At 35.7% G+C, this 24,355-nt stretch overlaps 1 protein-coding gene across 2 annotated transcripts in view; it reads left to right on the plus strand.

Annotated features, from left to right (window-relative positions):
* The window catches only part of TRIM29 (tripartite motif containing 29), a 53,882-nt gene that overhangs the window by 24,197 nt on the left and 5,330 nt on the right, over nt 1–24,355 (plus strand). The window contains exons 3-7 of one of the 2 annotated variants that reach the window (XM_063436846.1): nt 1,819–2,052; nt 10,044–10,230; nt 17,715–17,807; nt 18,680–18,766; nt 23,958–24,041. In XM_063436846.1, the coding sequence (XP_063292916.1) occupies nt 1,819–2,052; nt 10,044–10,230; nt 17,715–17,807; nt 18,680–18,766; nt 23,958–24,041 (685 nt within the window). The remainder of the gene's footprint in view (nt 1–1,818; nt 2,053–10,043; nt 10,231–17,714; nt 17,808–18,679; nt 18,767–23,957; nt 24,042–24,355) is intronic. The other variant, XM_063436847.1, reaches the window with a different exon arrangement.

Below are 24,355 nucleotides of genomic sequence, written 5' to 3' on the forward strand. Positions count from 1 at the left end.
AATATTTGTGTTCAGCGAAGTCTCCCGAGTAAAATAGTACCCCCCATTTACAGGTTTTATGGTGTATTGGAAAGTTATAGGGTTAAATATAGTGCTAGCAAATTAAATTCCTTATACTTTCGGCATGGGTTGTCAGGCAGGTCCCGCTAATTGTAATTAATTAGGATACCTAATTATGTAAAATTATTACATAAATATATGTGTACAATTAATATATGTATATATATACATATGTGTATATATACGTATATATATATATATTTTTTTTAATATTTGTATTTATATATAGGTATATATATAGTGATATATACGTATATATTTATGTATATAGATATATATATTATTTCGTTGTACGTGTATTTTTATATAAATATATATATATATATTAATATCACAATACAGTTAGAACGAAATAAAACACATCTATATATTTTTTAACATTTTATTTTTAATTATTTTTTTTACGTATTTACATATTTATTTTTTTTATATTATTTATAAATATATATATATAACAATAATTATATATATATTTATTCAGTATCAGTCTACGTGTAATTTGATATTAATATATATATATATATATATAATTATATATATATATTAATATTAAAATACACCTAGACGGTGTATGTGTGTGTGTGTGTATATGTGTATATATATACTTAGATCATATATATATAATATATATATATGATCTAAGTATATATATATATTTTTTTTTTTACACTTTTAACATTATTTAATTTGATTTTCAGCCAGCAGGGGGACCAACTGTCATTACAGTTGGTCCCCCTGCTGGCAATGCCTGAGCCAGCTATACCGGCCATGTGATTGTGAGGTCCTCGCAAGGACCTCACTCTCACATGACCGGGAGGGACCGGAGGAGGAAGATTTTAAAAGGACGTAAATATATACGTCCGCCGGACTTAAAGGGTTAAGATCATCTACTTATTTCTTAGTTATTTTTGTAGCACAATGTATAGACCATTTTGTGTAATATAATTTTAGTTACAATCATGCCCCATGACAGGTATATTTAAAATATATTGTAAATCAATTAATAAAATAGCAAATACAAAAAAAAAAAAAAAATACTTGCATTTGACTTTCCAGAATTTGGTGCACATCCATATTCTATGCACCATCCCCCCTGAGCTCTCACAAAACCAGAAAGTGACTCATCTAATTATTATGTTCATTAATTTTCTATAACACTACTGAGTTTATTTTATGGGAACGGCAAACGTTTCTAGAAGCTATAGTTCAATAGTCAGCTTATTACTGGAAAGGATAGTTAATACAAAGTAAAACAAAAATCTGCACACCAATCAAGACATAAAACTTGCTTTTTCCACAGAAATCACAAATCTGCAGTATAGTTACTACCACAAAGGGTTCTGGGTGGACATATGCAAATTAGTTAAACAAAGAATCACATTTTTGCCTAATTCTGTTTTAAGCATAGATTCCTTTGAGTCTGTGTTTGCTGTATTCAATTTAGGAAAAGATGCAAAGCCAGTGAACCACTTATGGACAGTTGTTTCATTGTTAATGCAAATCATCAGCATAAGGTTGGTTACTGGTTTGCGTATTGAGGCTCAGTAGTGCTTGGGCAAAAAAGCAAAAAACAAAAAGGTTATGGTGGGGGAAAAAGTGTGATTGGAAACCCCTTCCACCTGAATGGGAAATAGTGAGTGACTTAACCCCACAGCTGAAATTAAGACACAGGTTCGAAATACTGTCCCTTATTTTGAATTGTTAAGCTACTTGAGCTCATTAAAATGTTCATGATTGCATCTACTGATTTCTTTCTAGAACTTCGTAACAAACCAAAAGTCAGCTGTGGATCACAGCTTCAAGGATCTAATTAGAGAGATTCAGAGACAACAGGAAGAGGTGAAAGTACAACTGGAGCAAAAAGAAAGAGCTGCTGTGGATCTTATTGAACAGATTGTCAGTGACCTACAAGTGAAACGTGATCAACTACAAGAAAAACAACATGATGGTGATAAACTGTTGCATACCACGGATGCTGTACTGTTCTTGCAGGTGAGTTTATAACTAAGAAAGTATATAACAGTGTATTTCTTGCTTTTCAAATAATGTTAGGGATCATGGTGTGTTTAGTTCTTGAAATTTCTAGGAAATGACCCAAGGTGTAACTGAGTAACTTAATTGTTGCAAGTAACTTTTTCAACACAGAACTTTCCCAATTACTTTCTAGCAGAGACTTTCTAAAATGTATGTTTTTGTTTTTTTTGTCAATCTTTCTTTTTACTGTTTTTGTATTTGTAGGTGAGAATACAAGAAAGCAGTAACAATTCGGTTGATAGCATTCACGACAGTGTATACAGAAACATAGTCATAGTTCCTATCTATGTAGTTGCATTGAGATGTACAGCTACAACAATTTTCGGTAGCAGTCGTTGCAGTTATAGCAATTCTAGCATTAGGGCAGATCTTGTGAGAGGAAAAGCAAGAACATTCAGATAGTGTCGTCAAGGAACAATGGTTGCATCATTTTATCTGGTGCCTTTTACACTTTATCTCGTGTTGATTATCGCATTTGGGTTTAACTGTTTCCCTCCTGGACTTTATGCGAGAGATTAGAGTTTAGAGCGTGGAAACATATACGGCAATGACCGGGGTGGCTTCCCCAATGTACCTCTAGGTGTCAAGGGCTATCTGTCCATCTGGGACCGTAATACTTTCCGGTGTAAATTGTGGGGTAGTCTTGGGTGCATCAGTTTTCTTCTGTCCCCGCTTGTGTCTGCCGCTCGTGTGTGTGCTGTGTTCTAGTCTTATGTCGGGCGTGGGCCTCTATAGTGTTGGCGTCGCTGTCATTTAGTTGCAGTGTCTGTGGTAGGGAGCCTCTGTACCTATATGCCTCCCATGTGCTGCCCACCTTCCCTCGTTCCCAGGTTTGGGTCCATTAAGGTGTCATGTTAATGTTTGTTGGCTATGAATGGGGTGGCATCGGTGCTGGCTACTCAGTAGGTCTGGTAGTGACCCGCTCCATCTATACCGCTCGCTTCGAGTACCAGGGATGGTCAGAGTTTGAGACTTGGAGGCGTAAGAGTAGGTAGAGCAGAGTGAGCAGAAGTTAGAAGGAGACAAGAAAAAATATAGGGGTTAGAGGACATAAGGGTTGGAGGGAAGGGTAGGGGAGGACAGTACGGTCATCCCGGGATACCCTCGTCTGGGGTGCATCACCTCCTCGTGCCCCTCCCTGGTGTCTCCCTAGGGATGCCCTTGTTCTCTCATCACCCCCCGTGGTCCAGGCATTGCTCTTTCTTTTGTTGAAGGTGGCGGTGGATGTCATTTGTGTCTCTCCGATACAAACATGAGCTCGGGATCCTGCAGCGACCCAAAGTTACCAGGCGGCCTTTGACCACAGGCACAAGTGGAATTTTTGTAGCTAGGCCAAACTGCCAGCGGGAGCCATGTCGGATTCTCGGACCAGTCAGCTAGGCAGGGCTCTCCCCAACCCGTTACCCCCCCACCCCAAGCATCATAGGTACTCTCCCCTTGTCCCCTCCTATCTGCCCGGTGATATGCGTCTGTCCCCAGTAAGATCATACCACTCACCTGACCCCAACTGACCCGATCAACTGCGTTCTATTCTTCTGGGTCGTCCGGCCCTCCCCTCCTACGCGGCGCGGCCGATCCACTTGGAGCCACTTCAGCCTTTCGTATCGGTAGTGGCTTCATCTATGGATCCAGTTGCGTATCTTGAGGCTATGGCTTCGTCTAGGATCCAGTTGCGTATCCTCGTTGGTGCCAGGCTCAGGGTCCTCTGGAATCTCGGGATGTCTTCTGGCCAGCGGCCGTGATCTAGGCGTTCCCGTGTTTTGCCTGGAGGCTAAAGGGGAAGCCCCAGCAATAGGGAATCCCCTTGTCTCTCAGGGGACTGGTGACCGGTCTCAGAGCTCGCCTCGCATCTAGGGTCAGACTAGATAGGTCTTGATATAGGGAGACTTCTGTTCCTCTGAACGATATGGAAGGCAGACCCCGTGCTGCAGCCATAATTTTATCTCTGAAGCCCTGCGTGGTTATGCAGCAGATCACATCTCTGGGGCTGCCGTCTTGCCTCGCTGGCCCTAAGGCTCTGTGTGCGCATTCTATGGTGAACGTTGCAGGTGACTCATCCCCGAGGAACTGTGCGAACAGTGCCGTCAGGGTGGTTGGGAGCGGCTCAGCATCCGTTTCAGAAAGGCCATGAACGCGGATATTATTGCGTCTGCTTCTGTTCTCCAGGTCTTCCACTTGTCTCCGGAGGATGAGAAGCATATTACCCTGCCTGGTAACTGCTACCTCTGTCGCTCTGTGCTGGTCGTCACATCCCCTCGCCACCGACTCCATTTCATCCACTCTCTGCTCCAGGTTTGTCAGATCTGTGCGCAGGCCTGCCAGTTCTTCTCTCAGGGCTGCTCTAAGTTCCTGCACAATGGAGCCTGTGTCTGCCCTAGTGAGCATCCTTCTGGAGATCTGGGTGAGTTCTGCCCTAATTTGTGCCAGGTCACCAGCCTGTGTGGGGTTTGTCTGGGAGTCTCCTGCTCCCTCCGAGTCTGGGGACCCGGGCGCCATTTTGTCCACATGGCGAGCGCCGCGGAGGTCGGACGGTGTGGCTTTAAAATCATCCATTGATCCGGTGTTACGGCGCGGGGAGCCTGCCGCCGCCGTTCCCGATGGTAGGGGCTTCTTATTTCTCACCATCGCCTCCTGGTTCCGTGCTTAGATAGCTTTTTATTCGGCCAGGGGTGCAGAGCTCTCGCACTATGTGTCCTGCACCATGCTCGTCCAGGCCACGCCCCCTAAAATGTATGTTTGAGTAATCTAAACAGAGTAATTTCATGAAAATATATCAAAGGTAAGGGATTATGTCATCTGTGCACAGCAGGAACATGGTAATAAGCTAACTATTATATAAAAAAAATGTTTACTTTATAGCAAAATCCAGCATTAGGGACAAAATGCGCAAGATGCGTGTTTTATCCTGCATTGTGTTTTATGATGCTGCATTCAAGATATGAATAAAGAACTTTTGTACCGATAATAGTCATATTATTTTGTTTTGTTCCTGCTGTACATAGCAAGGATTATCCTCTTTCTTTTGGCATATGCTACAGTGTTTTACTAATTGGTTTAGCCCTCCAGCGTTCTCTAGGTCCTGGGAACATTTACTCAACAATAAGCCTCCTTTACCTGTTATTAAGTAATTTGGCTGAGCCATGCAGAGCTTCCTGGTTATACGATAAAGAATATCTTAAGCTAATGGTATATAACCTGGACATTTTATACACATTATGTTGATATTTTCAATGATTATATCTTTTCAATTGACAAAGGAAAACTGATGGTTTGTAAAATATTTGTGGTAGAAGTTCTTGAAGGCATCACATACTTTGGTTTCACTTTCAGCAGAATTAGTACTAAGGAGAACAAAAACACAATGCCAAACAGTCTTACTTCTAACAATGTAAATGTAATGTGCCTTCTTCCCTCTTTCCTTCACTTGCATTCTTGTATTGTATATGCTCAGATTTACTTAGGTCAAGCTATCCCAATTTTCTGCGGGTCTAACTATTATGACCTCTTTTTTTAAAGGGACACTATAGGCACCCAGACGACTTCATCTCATTAAACAAAATCAGAAAAGTATACACCTTAATCACATAAACATACAATATAAATACTTATCCCTGTGTAGCAAATGGACAGGGTAAATCTAAAAAAATAAGAAGAAATAACACATAGTGCTTTCTATATATATAAATGGAAGAGCAAAATATAGGAGGAATAAAACAAAGTATAGAGCCGTGTCAGACTCTATATACTGTGCTACAAGGGTGCCTAGACAGGCTTAGGGATGTGTATAATTCTTCCTTCTGTAGTTGAATTACTGAAGATGGAGGCTCCAGTTAAATGGTGGAAAATGTTATTTGCATAGTTTAACAACAAATTAAAAATGAAATAGGGACAATAGACAGTGTATGAATGACAAATAAAAGTCACCGCAGAGTAAAATATTTAAAAAAGTCCCAAATAGCAATCAGCAGACGCATTTTGACTCCTCCTGGAGTCTTCTGCAATGCTGATCTGTGCCTCAATTCTTCTGGCATATATATGCTGGTGATTAGTATTCATTCCGTTCACCTGGCTTTTTCCGGCGTCCTTTCCGGCGGGTGAGTAATGTGTCATCACAGCGCACATTTCCGTCACTTCCGGTTTCGGAGTGAGTCCGGTAAAAGGGCGGAAGCAGTACGGGTGTCAATTTACTTAAGGGAAAAGGTCCTCAGACAGAGTAATACATAAGCATTAATATAAAATATGCATGGTGCAATGAATTAAGATAGTAATATAGTATAGGCGACCAGTTTCATAAACATTAAGTCATAATGAATGAAAATAGAATAAATGAATAAAAATACAATTGTAAAAAAAAATTAAAAGACATTTTAAGTACAAGATATTAATAGAAAGTTACCCAGAAGTTTAAAGAAAATGAACCAATTCAAAATCAATATTAAGACCCTTTGGAGCCATGTTTTATACTTTCTTTTCATACCCACAATTAGTAATATTAGAATATCCATCATGAATAATAACATGAAAAAATATATATTTAAAATTCACATTATATATCACCGTTAATAATAATAATAATTAATAATAATAATTATTATGTAACTCTGTTAAAGAATATATTTTTAGATTTCTGTAGAACCACCCTTTTAATTTGACACACTTCTACATCAATATAACATGATTTCACTGTTATTTTCCATTTTCCATTTCATCAGCTGACTATTTACCAAGGTGAAGAATATGCTGCAAGCTATATCTCATTTTTTACAACTACAAAATCAAAGTCTGAATAATTTTTACATTCAACTTTATCTGACCTTACGCAATATATGATACAGCCATGTACTGTAAGTTGGTAGTTTGAAAAATGGCTTTGTGAACGTGGAACTGTTTGACATATGGGCAGTAAAACATTAGTAAGTGCCTGAAGTACAGCATCTAATAACAACTCTTGAAAATAACTGCAAGAGCTGAAGTTGGACTTCATTGCTGGAGTTCAAAGCTGTCCTATTCCTCTTTGTTAAGTAGAAACAAACATTTCTCATTGCTCTTGCTCCTCATTCAAACTTTAAATGAGGAATTAGAAGTTATTTAACAAGAACCTTTCAGGTCTCAAACACATTCTTTCTCACTCAGGCCATTACAGATAGTATAAATACCATTTGCATAGAACACTCATCCAACCCATAAGAGGAGTCAAGACAAACAAAAGCTGAAAGGTTGCCTCTACAAGAGATATAGAAATTCCAAATGATCATTTAGGGCCTTGATAGTAAGGTGCAGCTGATAACCTGCTACGAACATGGCACATGTGGTCCATGTCTAGATTACCCTTTTAAATTAGGGGAATGCTAAACTAATGGATTGAAAGAAAAGCAATCATTATATTGATTGTTATATTGATATGAGAGCATAGAAAATGTGCAAAAACTCAGCATCATGCCTTGCATTTAAAATAATAATAATAATAAAAATTGATTGTGTCACTTTAATTCAGCAATGTTTGAAAACAAAATAGCTGTAAATAACCAAATTAGGTTGCAAAATGCCTTAAAAGATTAGCCTCTAAATACTGGGAGTTAATTCTTAAAAAAAAAAAAAATATATATATATATATATTCTCCTACTCTGCTGGGAACAGATGTTTTTGTCACGAGTCAAAGCTATTATTCTTATTCTTATTGCCATTTATATAGCGCCAACAGATTCCGTAGCGCTTTACAATATTAAGAGAGGGGGGATTTAACCATAAATAGGACAATTACAAGAAAACTTACAGGAACGATAGGTTGAAGAGACCTATCATTACAGACTGTAGCGGGGCAATACGTAGAGCATGGAGAAGCTCGTTGGTAGCATCTTGCGTAAGAAAGGGGTAGATGAGGGCTTTGTTTTTAAGATGGAATCTACAGGATTTGGCAACATACTGGATGTGAGGCTCAAAGATGAGGCCAGAATCAAGTATGACGCCAAGACAGCGCGCTTGCAAGGATTGACTTATGTGGATACCACTAACTTGAAGGAAGAGCGAAAGAAGAGAATCAGTTTGAGGAGGAAGAAAGACAAGGAGCTCAGTTTTAGAGAGATTGAGTTTCAGAAAGCGGGAGGACATCCAGTCATAGATGGAAGAAAGGGAAGCAGTGACACGTTGCAGGATGGCAGGGGAGAGATACCACCATCTCTAGCTCTATGCACATACTCTACTGGTTGAAACAGCAAATAAATGAGCTAACTAATTATGAACATAATTTAATATTGACTATTCAATAATTTTTTGTTTTTGGATAAACTTTAAAAATTATTTAATATTTTAAATATGTTATAGTTGTTTATATGTTGATATGTGTTATATATGATTTTTTTTATATTTTTTATTTTTCTTTTTTTAAAGCATTTTAAACTTTTATCTAAAAATATTAAATCATTTGAATTATGGGGCTAGGTTCTGACAAGGAAATTGGATTGGATTGGCAAAGAAAGGGGTGTTTCACGCCCGCTCTGTTTCCTGCTACACTTGAGCAGTTAAGAAAGTTGCATTTAAAAAAAAGCCACTATGATAATTCTGCTATGCTACACTTAAAATATAAGATATTGTAAAACAAATTGAAAAACATGCATGTTCTTTTTTTAACTTATAATTTAACATGGAATTATAAATGATCTAGTTTTATGTTTACCTTAGTTATATTATTCTTATTATTAATTCTTATCATCTTTATTGTTACAAAAATAAAGGAAGAAAAAATATTTATTATAGAATTTGCTATAATTATAGTGATTTCTGATTCATAGCCTTTCCCCTGAAGACTGTAATTAGACCTTTTAGATATATTTAACTCAGTGAGGTGCACCATAAACCTCGGGAGTATTAGTTGTTGAAGATCATATTGCCTGTAGTATAATATGACTCTTGCGATGTTCATACTTAATGCATTGTAATTTTCTTGGAAAGTAACCAGAAATCGCATTCTAGCTTGTAAAGAGGTAAACGTTTATTACCGTTTATTAGACTCCCTCTCTCGAATTTAAGATTTGAAAACCAACATAGCTTGAGTCATCACATTTCCTGTAATTTCAAAGCTCATAAGCCTAAGGGATATAAAATGAAGTGTGCATTTTACTAAATATGTTACCCGTTTTAAAAGGCTTCTCTTTGCCATAGTAAATGATTCACTGAGTGTTCTGTTTTTGTTTTTTCTAATGCATGAAAGAAGCACCATGGGATCGGTTGAAAACCAAGACATAGTGACTTGTGGTTAGTTGGCAAAGTCACAATATTTAGGTCAAAACACCCAATTTAAAACAATATCAAACTAATTTCTGATGGCCAAAACAATGAATCTGGGTACATAACCAGTGCCTCATCCTTTATAACTCTCACTAATTAACCAGTACCACACACATTTTCAATCCTCTTTCCTAACTAATTTAGCGCCACCTACCCCTCCTTTCTAACTTTCTCCTTAAGTAACATGTTCCACCTACAATTCCTCCTTTCTAACCTCCCATAACTAGTTGGTTGCACCTAAAAAATATCTGTGTTTTGCCCATGTCGTACAAACACTTGGGCCAGCTATTGTCCAATTGATCACTTTAATTAATTACCACTGGTTTGCCTTAAACTGCATAGCTTTAGATGTATTAAATATCATATAATCATGCATTAGTGATGAAAAGATTACAACACTTGTTTAATACAGTTACCTCTCCATTTTGCCTGATGTTCATACATTTCTGGTGTTAATATATGAAGTATTGAACTTCATGGAGTCTTTTTTTCTTTCCTAAATATTTCTTCCTATATTACTATACTGACCTATGCACACTTGTTATCATATGAAATTATTGTATCAATATCTACAATTTCTTTATATATATATATTTTTAAACGATTTTTGCTGCTATTGTACTGTGTTATAAGAACAATTAAATTATATGTTCATACTCTACAGGAGTTCCAAATGGTGATAAGGAATGCTCCACAAATTCCTCCTCTGCCCACCTACACTGTGACCTTAGAAGGAGAAAGGCTGACACAGTCAATGGGTCAACTACGTGAAGAAATGTTGTCAGTGTGCAAGAAGAATGTGGATAAATACTGCAAGACTGAAAGTAACCGCAATTTGGTGGAAAAAAATGGTAAGTGCTTAAAATTTGCCTATCTTGTCTAAATGGTTCCATTGGAAAGACTTGCAGTAAAGCAAATACCTACATCATATAATGTATCTCTTATGGCTATTTAGTAGAATAGAGAGCTTGTTTGCATATAGTGCTTTGGCTATAAAATCCAGATGATGGAAACACGGCAAACTGTGAAGAGCTTATTACCACTGAGAGGTCATAGGTTACAGTTACAATTATCTACATAGCGCCAACATATTCAGCAGCACTTGATAATAGGTAAACAAGACAAACACTTGAAGGGATACTATACTAACCAACTTTAGTTTAATGAAGTGATTTTGGTATATATGTCACGCCCCTAAAGTTTCACTGCTTAATTATCTGCAATTTAGTTACAGTTAAAGTTAAATCGCTTTGTTTATGCAGACAAGTCATGCCTCCTTGCACGTGACTTACAATCTATTGTTTAAAAGAACATGGTAACGTTAGGAATACATGTCTGTATACAGCCCTGATGCCCCTTATCAATTAGATCACATCACGATAAAAAATGTAATTAATTAAAATTAAACTAATTACTGATCTTTTCTCCAGCGGCGTGAGACATGCCTTCAGGATGACAGACCAATCCAATGCTCCTCATAAAGGAACATTGGGTACATTAGACATATGATTCTCTATGGCCAACCATGATGCAACTGCGCATGCACGCATAATGTCATGGTATGATATTGTATGATACCTGGGAAGTACGATTCCCAGCTCTCATACCCTTGACGTCATGCTTCTAGTACTTCTCTTTAGTGTAATATTGGGTTTTGTTGGGGTATGATGGGGGCACAGGACTGCAGGCACTATGACAACTTTAAATTTAAGTTGTTAAAGTGCCTACAGTTTCTCTTTAATCTTCCTTTATTGCACAATCTGTTTAATTAAGAATTTAATATCCCCTGCTCTGCTAATATCTTGCTAGATCTTGCAGGAGCATCCTGTGTGTGATTTGAGTTCAATATACATAGAAGGAGATAAAAACCTCCAAAGTAAGTTAAGATCTGATTCAAAATTAAACAATGCTGTCATGCTGTCTGTATGAGTCATATACCAGTGGATGTGTGCCTACAGATGCATTGGCAGAAGCAAAAGTTATCTCACTTTAAATCACTCCTAACTGGCAGAGAATTGATCACTGAGACTGCAGAGGCATGATCTATACACTAAAAATGCTTAATTATGCTAATGTTGTTTTAATGCTAATAGCATGTTCAAAACAAAATTGACATACTGGACAGGTTGATGAAGAGGGCCCTGACGAAATAAGCTTACAAAGGTTAAAAGGTTGATTATTACAGTTTACCTCTCTCTTGCTACAAGTCTAGTGGTTACCAGTTTTATACAATGTCTAAATGTGGCTAATAGTTTTATTTTTTATATAAACAATATTTAAATGATTAACTTTTGCCTCTTGAAGTTGCAGCAATTTACGCATACAGTTAATAAAAAAAAAAAGGAGATCTCATAGCACGATCCCTTCCATAAAGTACATTAGATGCATGTCCTGCACAAGTAGCAGAAGCCGGCTCTAGGCACAAGTCTGTTTTTATGTTAGTGTGAGCCATACCTTATGATGTCTTGTGCACATATACCGTATGTGGTGCATCATGCATACTATTCTGGATTTCTAGGAAAACTTTGTAATTAATATAAATTAAATTAAAGGACTGAGAAGCATGGAAACTCACAAGGAATTTATGAAGATGAAGGGGTGGACATTATATTATTTAAAGCAACCATATATATTAAGTAAATTACTATTATTTCTAAGGTGAAAACATTATTTATAGTGATGCACAATAAGTAAAACAATCTCATAAAATAGGAAAAAATATTACTATTACATTTGTAAGTGCAAATCTTACATCTATGTTAGAGTAAAATAAAAAAAAATCATAAAGATCAAATTTCAATATATTTTTACTAAATCCTTTTTCCGTTTCTACTTGTTTGATATGGATTATGACATTCACAGGAATTGAATGTGCTTTGGCAGTGGAATTAAACAGTTTTAGGCATGCCTCTGAAGCATAAATAAATGCATGCATGTTTTTGGGGGGATTATATTAATTCAATTGCTAAAAATAAAATAGCATATTTGCATTGGAGTGTTCCTTTAAGATTTTCACTAAATGATCAACTGAAAAATGTTAACATTTAGGAAGAACTTGCAGTAATATAAGAATAGCTAAATTGAAGATGTTTTTTTCTCTACCCAATTCTCTGATTACAGAATAAACTCAAATGAGTCACATCACATGCCTTAAATATGCTTCTGTCTTTGGGTTAGTTTATAAGACATAATGCTGATTAAAGTTGAAATTGCATTTTAAATAAACCTAATTTGTTCATGTTGGGAGTCAGAATAGTTCCATCGATTCTAACCACCCATTAAAATTAAATTGCCTCAGTTTCCCAGCACATGGAGAAAATGTGCCTTGTTGTTTTGCTGTATTGATGCAAGTGAATTTTCTCTTTTTTTTCTATAAATACACAATAGAAATAGGCTAATGTGGCATCAATTATATTATTTATTTTAATCTGCTTTTTAATCCAGTGTTATATTTAAAAAAAAAATCAAATAGAAATGAAAACAAAGAGATAAAACAGCATGCATATTTACGAACAATAAAATGCTGTACACATTGTACAGACTGGACAGTTTATAAAATAGACTGTACATAAAATAAAATAAAACACTCAGGAGCTTGGTGCCACAAAGTAATAGTTTATCTCACAATGATATTTTATTATATCTGCTAGCCATACTCTAGTTATTAATTTTGCAGATTTGGTATACTTTAAATATAAGTCGATTTTCTCTTATCTGTCTTTCTATTGGAAAACATGCATACGTATAATTGGACTCACCGCGTCCAGTACCGCGTGGAGCTCCATGCATCTGGCCCCACTCCTGATCCCCCTTACTTGACTCACATCATAAGAATTAATCTTCTTAACCAATCATAATGCTTTCCCACAGGAAAGCATTGGATTGGCTGAGATTTCAATTCTGATGATCTCAGCCAAGGAGGTGGGGCGGAAGTGGAGTCACACTTTGCCCAGGCCAACCAGCAGCTCCTAATAGAGATGCATTGAATTAATGTCTCACTATGTGGAAAGTTAAGCGTGGAGACGCTAAACGTCAGTGCTGCACACTGTGCAACACTTCCCCCATCTGAGGAGTGGCCATTAGAGGTGTTTCTAGGCTGTAATATAAACACTGCCTTTTCTTTTCTCTGAAAATGCAGTGTTTACACTAAAAGGCCTGCAGGGACTAACTATACTCATCTGAACAACTACAATACCATGTAGTTGTTCTGGCAACTATAGCGTCCCTTTAATAATTTCTAAGCACTGCATTGCCTCTCAAGCTCAGCTAAATTCAACATTTCCCCATAGGTATAATGGAGGAATATTCATCTGATCCTGCAGTGTTTAATTGCTTCTTTTAGCAGGATTTACATAAATTTACTTTGGTAAACGATTGCACCTCTAATTACCTGATTTTCATTTACAGTTATTAACTAATGAGTTTAGTATTTATTGCTCAAGGTACAATGGTAAAACAGATGCCATTTTGTTAGGCATATGAAACAGAGAGATCATTTCAACTCATCCACACACATACCTTCTCAGATATGATAATCTATAAAAGCTCACACACCTCATGTCTTGTCTTCACATGTACAAAGATTTCAATGCCTCGCCAGTATTTTGTACATGCTACAACAAGAAACTATTATGCACAAAAAAAATAATAATATAACTTGCTAAGAAGGCCCATGTTATTATTAATGTCTTAATATCAAAGTAAGGCAATAATGATTACTGAATGTAAGAACAACATATAATACAGACTGGATATTCTGAAAGAAAGTGTCCTATGACATTTGGTGTTTCTGAAATACTTCAGAAGCAAAACTTCCATATAACTGTGTGGATAAAAGAGATATGTGGAATATGCAGGGCACAAAAGCACCTCAACTTGTGTTTCCCACCTAATTCCATAGTGGTTGCTCTATTTCTCATCTACTTTAAAATCATGTAACATATATACCATATTCCTTTGACTATGCATACAGCTTTTTTGTGTAGTACTGGTTTGGAGGTTTGGAGTCTGGTTTGTGTCACCACTGTTGACCATTTTTTTTTTTTTTTTTAGATGCATATATTCACCACATTTATTAAATATTCCTTGACATAGAATGATCATATAGTTTGTACATGCATATAAATCATCATCTCAATTCACCTATGTTCATTATACTTTTTACAATTAAAAGTCCACAGCCTCTGTAGCATTTACATACAAAAACATAGACTTACAATTACAAGCATTACTATCGTACTAGACCTAAGATCTTATAGTAACCTATTATCTTCTATTCTCTTTATTCCCTTATTTTTCCTTCTCTCTCCTCCCTTTCTCTTCCCCTTAGTTATTCCCTTCTGTTGACTACTGTTGACCTTTGACCAATTTTTGTCATTTGTGCCGTCATGTTAGTTGAGCTGGTAGAAGTGATTATTTGGCAGAATGGGTCTGTCCTGATTGACAGATTTTCTGTTTAGGCCTATGAATAGAGATTTTTACCTTTGTATTCGTAGGAGAAAGTGCAGTAATTATGTACAGTAATTATAGATCTTTCAGACAATCTGTGTACAGTAAGGCAAGACTGATAAAGTAAGATCAGAACTAACTGCATGTTGCACAGACAACAGTGTTTATTTGCAACAGGGAGTATCTAGATATAGGGCAAGGCATAAAAGAATGTGGTCATGTCATAGTGAGACTGATGATACTCTTGACAAATTGATTTGTCAAAGTAAATGTAATCTTTTTAAAGCAGAACTAGTCTACTCAGTCTTACAAAAGGTAGACTTTGATTGTTTTTCCAAGCACTTAGCTTGTAGCATGATTTGGCACATTTTGAACTCATTGTCTGTACTAAGCAAATACAAGTCAATGATCTTCCAGAACCATACAATCTATAACTACATATAACAGACCAAACGGAACCCAGAGTGCATTGCAAACAAACATTCTTTCTCCTTTTATAGTTTTTATGTTTGTTAGTGTAACAAGCAGGAAGTAAACATATTTGTTGTACATTAAAAAAACATGACAGATGCTTTGTTTCATAGAAATGGCACTGTAAGCTTGGAAGTATTTAGTCTTTATTGTTATACTATGGACCTTTGCTCACTTCCATGTAAGTAAGGAAAAATGTTAAGGGTGATATCTATTTTCTGCAAAAATCTCTAAGCTGGTAATTAACTAATGTAAAATAATTTGCATAATCACCCACTGCAACTGAGTCACACTGCACAGGGCAGTTCTAGACAGGTGCGGCTTGAAAAACATTAAACTTGTTATACAAGTATAGCAATTGTATATTACTAAGCACTGGCTTGTAATCAGCTCTTGAAACCATCAACGTCTCAAAATGTCCCTACTTAAAAAAAACTACAATAAAAATGTCTTAACAGGTAGCACGCAAAAACATTAGCAGAGATTACCTGTCCCCTTAAAGATATGGACATGGCTGTTTTATAATATCCTACACAATATCATGTTCACACCCCATTTTTCTACTTTTATATATATATATATATATATATATATATATACATAAATATGTGTGAAAAATGCATTGAGCAGGTGCCCATTGACTGCACCCTCCTACTCTGACCCCATCTCCTGGCATCAATCAGTGGAGGGATATAGGTTTTATGATAATGCAAAAATTCTCTACACACCATGTAATCCGATAGGAGGTTTTAGACTCACTTCTGTGTCACAACATGTAGGAGTGGAGAGCAGTTAATAAAATGGAACAGATAAGCTTCTAAATAATTACACTATGGACCTTTGCTCACTTCCGTATATCACTAGTTCCCTGGCATTAACAGAGCCTAAAATATAAAAGTACAAAGTATGGGGCCCAGGATACACAGAAAAAAAGAATGTAAACATTTACTAAAATAATGCTATGTAATAATTTCTTGAACCAAGACTAAGATGTCTGCACCTTCTGCATGTGCAAATAGAAATCCTTTAAAACCAACCAATCACAACTTTTATATTTCTGACACAGACTTTGAAATACTATCAACTGCTTAAAGGAACACTATAGGGTCAGGAACACACATCAATTCCTGATCCTATAGTGTTAAAGCCACCATTTAGGTGGCTTGCACCCCCTTAGCCCCTTTAGAAGGCGTTAAAACATACCTTATTTCCAGCGCCAAGCAGGTCTGCCGGCGCTGGCACTGCCCACAATCAGCCTCATTGGGACATCATCAGAATTTACGATTTGTGAGCAATCTAATGCTTTCCCCTTTAGTAAAGCATTTGATTGGCTGAAATCAGCAAGGAGGTGGGATGGGACGGGGCTAAACATTGTGGAGAAGCAGAACAGCAGTGCTGCCTACTGTGCAGCAATGCCACAGGAAGCACCTCCAGTGGCCATCTGAGGAGTGGCCACAGGAGGTATCCCTAGGGGACAATGTAAACACTGCCTTTTCTCTGAAAACGCAGTGTTTGTATGAAAATGCCAGAAGGGAATGATTATATTCACCAGAACAACTACATTAAGCTGTAGTTGTTCTGGTGACTATAGTGTCCCTTTAGTGTTATGGAGTACACTGGTACATATTTATTTCTGTGCCCACACTGTTGAGAACACAGATATGTGTTAATTTTCATATTTTTATATTTTAATAATATTTTTATTGTTTTCTTTTTTTTTTCACTGTGCTCATTGTTAGCTTTGAGTTGCCAGCTTGCTATTTTACATTTTTTTGTTGCTGACAGGAAAACTTTTAAAAGCTAATAAATATCACCAAAGTAATTATGTTTTGTTCATAATGATTTAAACTGGCTATTACCGCAGTTAAAATTGATTAATTTGATTCAGTTCAGTTGGTTATCCCCCCCCCCCCACCCCCACTCCCACACACACACATTTAGTGAATAGTATTTTGGAAGCTTGAGAAGGTCTTCTTAAATTAATCTCACATAAAATTTATCTGAGTTTCTTACAAACATTGTTTAATAAGTTGGACTTCTTTGGATAGACCATGTTCTTACTTATCAAATGTTAAAGCGGCATTATCGCTTTGCAGATTTTGTTTTAGATTAACTGTTTTTGACCCCCACTAATCTCTGTTTTATTGTTTTGAAATTCACCTTAGTGTTTTTGTTATATATACTTATATATTTGATCTTTGGCAATATTTGTTCATTATTATTATTTATATAGCGCCAACAAATTCCGCAGTGCTGTACAATGGGTGAACTAACAAGCACGTAATTAATGGGTAGAGGTGTTGCAAAGTTTCATTTCAGTTGCATTTATAACTTACTATTTTATCACATCTATGCTGTGAAATTGTATTTTTTTTTATTTCTGTGTTATACTAAACTTTGTACATTTGCCTTTCAGCTGAAAACCGATATGCAATGAAAGATCTTACATCAGATTGGGCCCAGCCAGGTGACTCATATGGAAGATTTGGATCACTTTTTAACATGAAAGGTACTTAAACTCAATTGTGTGTATTTTGATGATTTTGGTTTAAATTGCTAATGAAGCCATGAGATGGCATACATTGACACAATGTTAAGAAAAATGTGTGCCTCTAAAAATGCTCACATACAGCGTTATTTATTAAAGTGAGAATTCAAAATGAGTTTTAAACGTAAAGTTAAAATAGTCTATGCTTTCATTTTAGCTAGTCTGGCCTCAGATTTGAAATTGACTTTGAATTCACCTTGGATTTTCACTTTGGTGAATAACCATCTTAGACTTTATAAAAACAAACATATGCCTATCAGTGATTTCGCACATATCTTCACTAATATAATGGTAAATGTGGAGAAGACTAAGAGAGTAGAGGCTCTGTAACACCCTCTGGGTTGCACGCTCCATTTTCATACTCATTGTACTTAGTATACACAGAATATTATAGAGAAATAAGAGATCTGAGAAAATAGAAACATAGAATGTGACAGCAGGTAAGAACCATTCGGCCCATATAGTCGGCCCAATTTTTAAAAATACTTTCATTAGTCCCTGGCCTTATCTTATAGCTAGGATAGCCTTATGCCTATCCCATGCATGCTTAAACTCCCTCACTGTGTTAACCGCTACCACTTCAGCTGGAAGGATATTCCATGCATCGACTACCCTCTCAGGAAAGAAATACTAAAATTATTTAATTTAAGATTATGTCTAATTTAAGATTAGGTCCTCTTGATGTGGTAGTTTTTAAAGAATATTATCTTGCTCTTTTCATAACACTACACAAAATAAGTTTTGAAAATTATACATTGCTAGCAGTATATCTTAAACTTGACTACAATAATGTTAAATACTGTAAAAAAAAATAATAATTTTGTCTCTATTAGGTGGTCGTCAGTCTTTTCAGACATCTTCTCCCGCACGTTTAACTGAAAATGTTGCTTCAGGTTTGAACAGCATCTATGGAACAAAAGGTATGGATCTTTAACTATCTCAGTAGTAAGAGTGAAATAATATCCATACACAAAAATATCAACCTCATACTAGGTTTTGGGGTAGAAGATATCACACACAATTCTGTATATATATTTTTAATAAATTTGAACATATATGATTGTAGAATTGGTTAAGTGCAACATGAGTAATTAATTGAAATTATAGAACATACACTTCAATGGTCCTTCTCTGACTGTATTATCTTTAGTACCTGACTTTAAAGTTAAGTAATAATTTCTTGACAGAAGATTAACTTGGCATTTCATTATTCGCGATCTGTACTTGGACCCATTCTCTTTAATATTTTTATTATTGATATTGCAGAAGGTATTGATGGTAAGGTATGTCTTTTTGCTGATGATACTAAGATATGTAACAGGGTTGATGTTCCAGGAGGAATAAGCCAAATGGCAAATGATTTAGGTAAACTAGAGAAATGGTCAGTGTTGTGGCAACTGACATTTAATGTGGATAAGTGCAAGATTATGCATCTTGGACGTAAAAACCCAAGGGCAGAGTACAGAATATTTGATAGAGTCCTAACCTCAACATGTGAGGAAAGGGTTTTAGGGGTGATTATTTCTGATGACTTAAAGGTAGGCAGACAATGTAATAGAGCAGCAGGAAATGCTATCAGAATGCTTGGTTGTATAGGGAGAGGTATTAGCAGTAGAAAGAGGGAAGTGCTCACGCCATTGTACAGAACACTGTTGAGACCTCACTTGGAGTATTGTACACAGTACTGGAGACCGTATCTCCAGAAGGATATTGATACTTTAGGGAGCGTTCAGAGAAGGGCTACTAAACTGGTTCATGGATTGCAGGATCAAACTTACAAGGAAAGGTTAAAGGAACTTAAAATGTATAGCTTGGAGGAAAGACGAGACCGGGGGGATATGATAGAAACATTTAAATACATAAAGGGAATCAACACAGTAAAGGAGGAGACTATATTTAAAAGAAGAAAAACTACCACAACAAGAGGACATTAAATTAGAGGGGCAAAGGTTTAAAAATAATATCAGGAAGTATTACTTGACTGAGAGGGTAGTGGATGCATGGAATAGCCTTCCAGCTGAAGTGGTAGATGTTAACACGGTAAAAGAGTTTAAGCATGCGTGGGATAGGCATAAGGCTATCCTAACTATAAGATAAGGTCAGGGACTAATTAAAAGAATTTTGAAATATTGGGCAGATTAGATGGGCCGAATGTTTCTATGTTTCATCCTTTGGAAGTCAGTAAAGTTAGTGCCACTAGGCTGGATATTCATAATTAAAATTATACTCCATTACCATTACATACCTAAAACTAGTAAAAAAAAAATAATGTATATTTCCTAGTTAAATCATTTGGCTTCAATTGTTGTTTCTGGTGTCTTTATTTATAGCAATGTGAGTCATTAAAAAAAAAAAAAGCAACAGTGCAAATTTCTAAATTTCGAGACATGCTATTTAATCATTTGATAATAGTTTCATTTTTCAAAATCAGCCCTCAAATCCTACTTTATAAATACTCTGAATTATTCTCCATGCTTTATGGCATTTCTGTATTGAGAGAACCAATCACCCTGAAATGCTACAGATAGATGTGTACCGCTTAAAAGCATGCATTATTTTCATAAACATTTTGTTAAAATATGTGCATTTTTAAAGAAGTCCTTGTTTTTTATGGGACATATACTATGGGAAGCATACTTTGAGTTTCGCACAAAATACAGCTTTAAGTGAAAATAAAGTAAAAGCGATGCCTTAATCTACCATATTAATAGTTTGCCAATTTTAGTCCGTGTGAGTTTATTAGCAAAAGCTGAGGGTACATTACTGTGCACCACCAATGTTTGGTGAAAAATCCAGCTTGGGAAAAATTGTCAGCTCTGGATGTAAATTCACCTATTATGACAGACTACTTTGTTCAGCTGTATTCACCTATTTGGATGTTAGCACACTTTTTAATGTTACAGGCTGGAAATGTAATTTATTTATTAGGGATATTAACCATTTAAGTAACATACATTTTCTAACACTTTAAAGGAGCAACACTATTTTTTACTGTGACACAAATGTTACATTGAGAAAACATTAAGACATTTGTTGGTTGTATTCACCTCTTTTGCTGTGAAATCTCAAAATACATTCTGGTGCTCAGATTTGATACAGAATTCACAAAATACACCAACAAAATGATAAGAGAACAGAGATGCGAGATTGGCATGGATAGTAAAATCAATAAGCAGTGATAAACTGCTGCAAAACAGTTAGATACACTCTGTAAGACTTTATGGAATACTGTGTTCGATGGCACCTGTAAGCAGATACATGCGAGCAGGTAAAAGCATAGGAGGAAAGGCCCAATGTAGCAGCTTGGTGTTGAGTTGGTGGGCAGAACAATTTACAAGGTGTTTGACACAACTTGCCTTAGCTTTAACCATTTGTAAAAAATACAGAACAATTGAGAACAGGAAGAGAATATTGCAATGAGTGCACAAACCACAACCGTGGCATTGCAAAAAGACTGGTGTGGCAACAATTCCCATGGCTTCAAAAGGATACATTGTTGCTATTCATTTCTAAACAGGTGTTCAAGTAGAGATTGTAGCTGTATTAGTACAATGATATAGATGTAAAAAAACATATACTATTTGTATCTTGTAATACCTTTTTTTATTGGACTGACAAAAATTTATCATGAAAAATTTATCAAGTGCTTTAGACTTGAGAAAGGGAGGTTCTCCCGAAAGCTTGTCACTACAAAATTTTGTTAGTTCAATAAAAAAGATATGACAAGATATACATTGTATTTGTTTTTTTACTTTCTAAACACATCATATACTAATAGCCCTTCTTATTTTGATTGTCACAGTCAGATCACCCCTCAAATATTATTGCCACTTATAAGGCCATTGATGGGATGGGATGTCCTTCTTTTTAAGCAAATTCCAACCGCATCTAAGTATAGTTAAAATGCTTTCGTTATTTGTGTCTATTAAAAATAATGCAGAACAAACAAGCAAAAATTGGGGAATACAATTTACTCATAGATAATATTACTGTTAAACAGGACCAATTTCTCTTAAAAAAAATAACTCATTAGAACTATCACTTCTACAGTTATTTTCAAATTAGGCTTTAACCTCTCTTATAAGGTCTAACCAGCAATCTTCCGAGTTTGGACACTAAGTGTCTTTGCAAGGTTATGAGTAATGCAGAATAAAATAATATGCACAAATACCAAATGCCATTTTACTTCAAAACAGTCAAACTAAGTCTGAAAATGAATGGTGTATGCATTCTTCCTTTAGAAGTACATCAGTGTTGGAATTTAACTACAAACTTTTTCTCCCCAGTGCATTACACTTTGAGAATTTAGCAAAATATTTTCTGATTCTTCTCGAAGCAGTTGGATGTGTCACAAAAACACTGGTTCTCCAGCTCACATGTACTGGCTTTGTCCACCGATTAAACCCCACTCATCAGAAATCATTGTTTTAACTAGCCACATAACAGTGGCTACTTTTCATACCAATCCAACGAATGTCCTCTTTCATCTCACTCAGCTTTCCCGATTTAAATGGAAAAAGCCTTTAACAATTCACTTCTAAATGTAGCTGAAGCCCTGCCCCCTATTTTATGGAAAATACATCAACCCTTCAGCTGTTGCTGAGTGTATCATGACAGTTGGAAGTATTACACTACTGGAAGAACTTTGTCTTTCCTTACAGGAGTGTTATGATGTGTATACTGTATTTTTTTTTTTTTTTTTTTTTTTGGTTCCACTGTCTTGCCTACTTATCTTCTCATGGTTTGCTACAATTACATTCCTCAGTCACTCAATTGATAAGATGCCATTTTTAAATCTGTCATCTCATAATATACGACATATCCCATTAAGTCAGATTATCATGGGTATGCAATTACTAAATAAATAATTTTGGACTAAAAAATAAACTACTGCACTATGTTTTATGTTTTGAATTCCTACATTTTTATATTTCATATGTATTATCACTTACTGGCTTCTATAAATGTATTTTAATGAATATTTACATGCAATGTTGGAAACTATAAAAAAAAGGCTTTAACCTACTAGTTAGCGAATATAAATTAATTGGTTTACTTCCTCTTTTAATGCTGGACCTTAAGTTGCCTGTTACTGGTTACTATATTTTTTGATGTTGTTTAAAACCTCGTCTAACTTTATATTTGACCAAAACTATTTTGGCTCTTACAATATAGATCATATGTGGCTCCGCCTACTCAGTCCATTTTCTTAAAGTTTACCTTTAAATCTTTAAACTTTAATCATTTAGTGAACATGCTTGTTTATCATCTAACACAGCTTGTGCTACTGTATATTATACTGGCTTTTCGAACACATTAATTTTAAAGCCTAGAATGAATCTATATAATTATGAAAGACTCTAGTTGACCCCCATAAGCACTTCCAACTGTTTTTTTGTCTTCTTTTGGATCAACAGCAAAAACAGTAACTATGTAACGATGTAAATCCATCATTCATGGCTCTGTTGACACTTTGCTCAGAGGTGCAGTATGTCCTCTACATTAAGAGCATAGCAATGAGTCTGATCTGTGTCTGAAGTGAGCAAAGAAAATGCATGTATGTAAGAATACATATCACATAAAATAGTTTTGTGACATGCATTCCAGTGTGGAAAATGTAGCAAAGTAGCTGTGGGTCTGTTAATAATGACGATTATGGGTTAGTAAGTACTTGTGTTAGGTAATGTATTGTTTTTAACCTAATATTTTTTAAACCTTGGATTAAAACTCTTGCTACCAAATTAAAATGTATTTTCTTTATATTCTTTATATTGCGACATTTGAAAGAGGATAGTGTCATCTCACAGAGAAAAGCACTTTTTTTTCTGTTACTCCCTGAACTCACTACGACCTCAGTACCTCAAAAACCTCTAAATGTGCTGCATGTCTATACTCATGAGTTATTTACGTTGTTGATATCATAATGCTAAATGCATTTCAGTTTACACAAAATATCATAACCAAACATATATGCCATAAATATTAGTAAGATTATTTTTTTTTAAGTGTTTCAATAGTATGATACATTCTTCAGTCCATTTCACTAGTGAATAAGTGGTCATAGAGTATATAGATTAATTCTGAAAAGGCAGCACCTACCTCTTCTTATAGGAAATTTCAGGATGTGGGACGGAACTCCCCTTCAGGCTCAAGAAGAAACCCCCAGCTACTCATCCTCGAACTTTTCTCAGAAAGGTATTCCATCTGCAGTACAGAGGATTTAGTGCAAAATAAAATCACTGATTGGTGTTCACAAATCAAGGAATTAAGAAAATCTACTGGGTTCTTTTTTTCCAACCATGAAAATCCTGGTGTTTTATGTTTCAACCTTTTAATCTCTACCTTAACTCATGAAGGACACTTGATGGGTTTCTCCTTTGCTCTACACCTCGCAGCTACTTCAAATGATTTATTTCTTGTGAAAATAAAACATCTCGGCAATTATAATGGCCAGATATTTTCAACTATATTGAAGCTTACAGATGTAGCAAACATGCATCATTGAATAG

Source organism: Pelobates fuscus, chromosome 11 (genome assembly GCF_036172605.1).
Source record: "Pelobates fuscus isolate aPelFus1 chromosome 11, aPelFus1.pri, whole genome shotgun sequence".
Classification (NCBI taxonomy): Eukaryota; Metazoa; Chordata; class Amphibia; order Anura; family Pelobatidae; genus Pelobates; species Pelobates fuscus.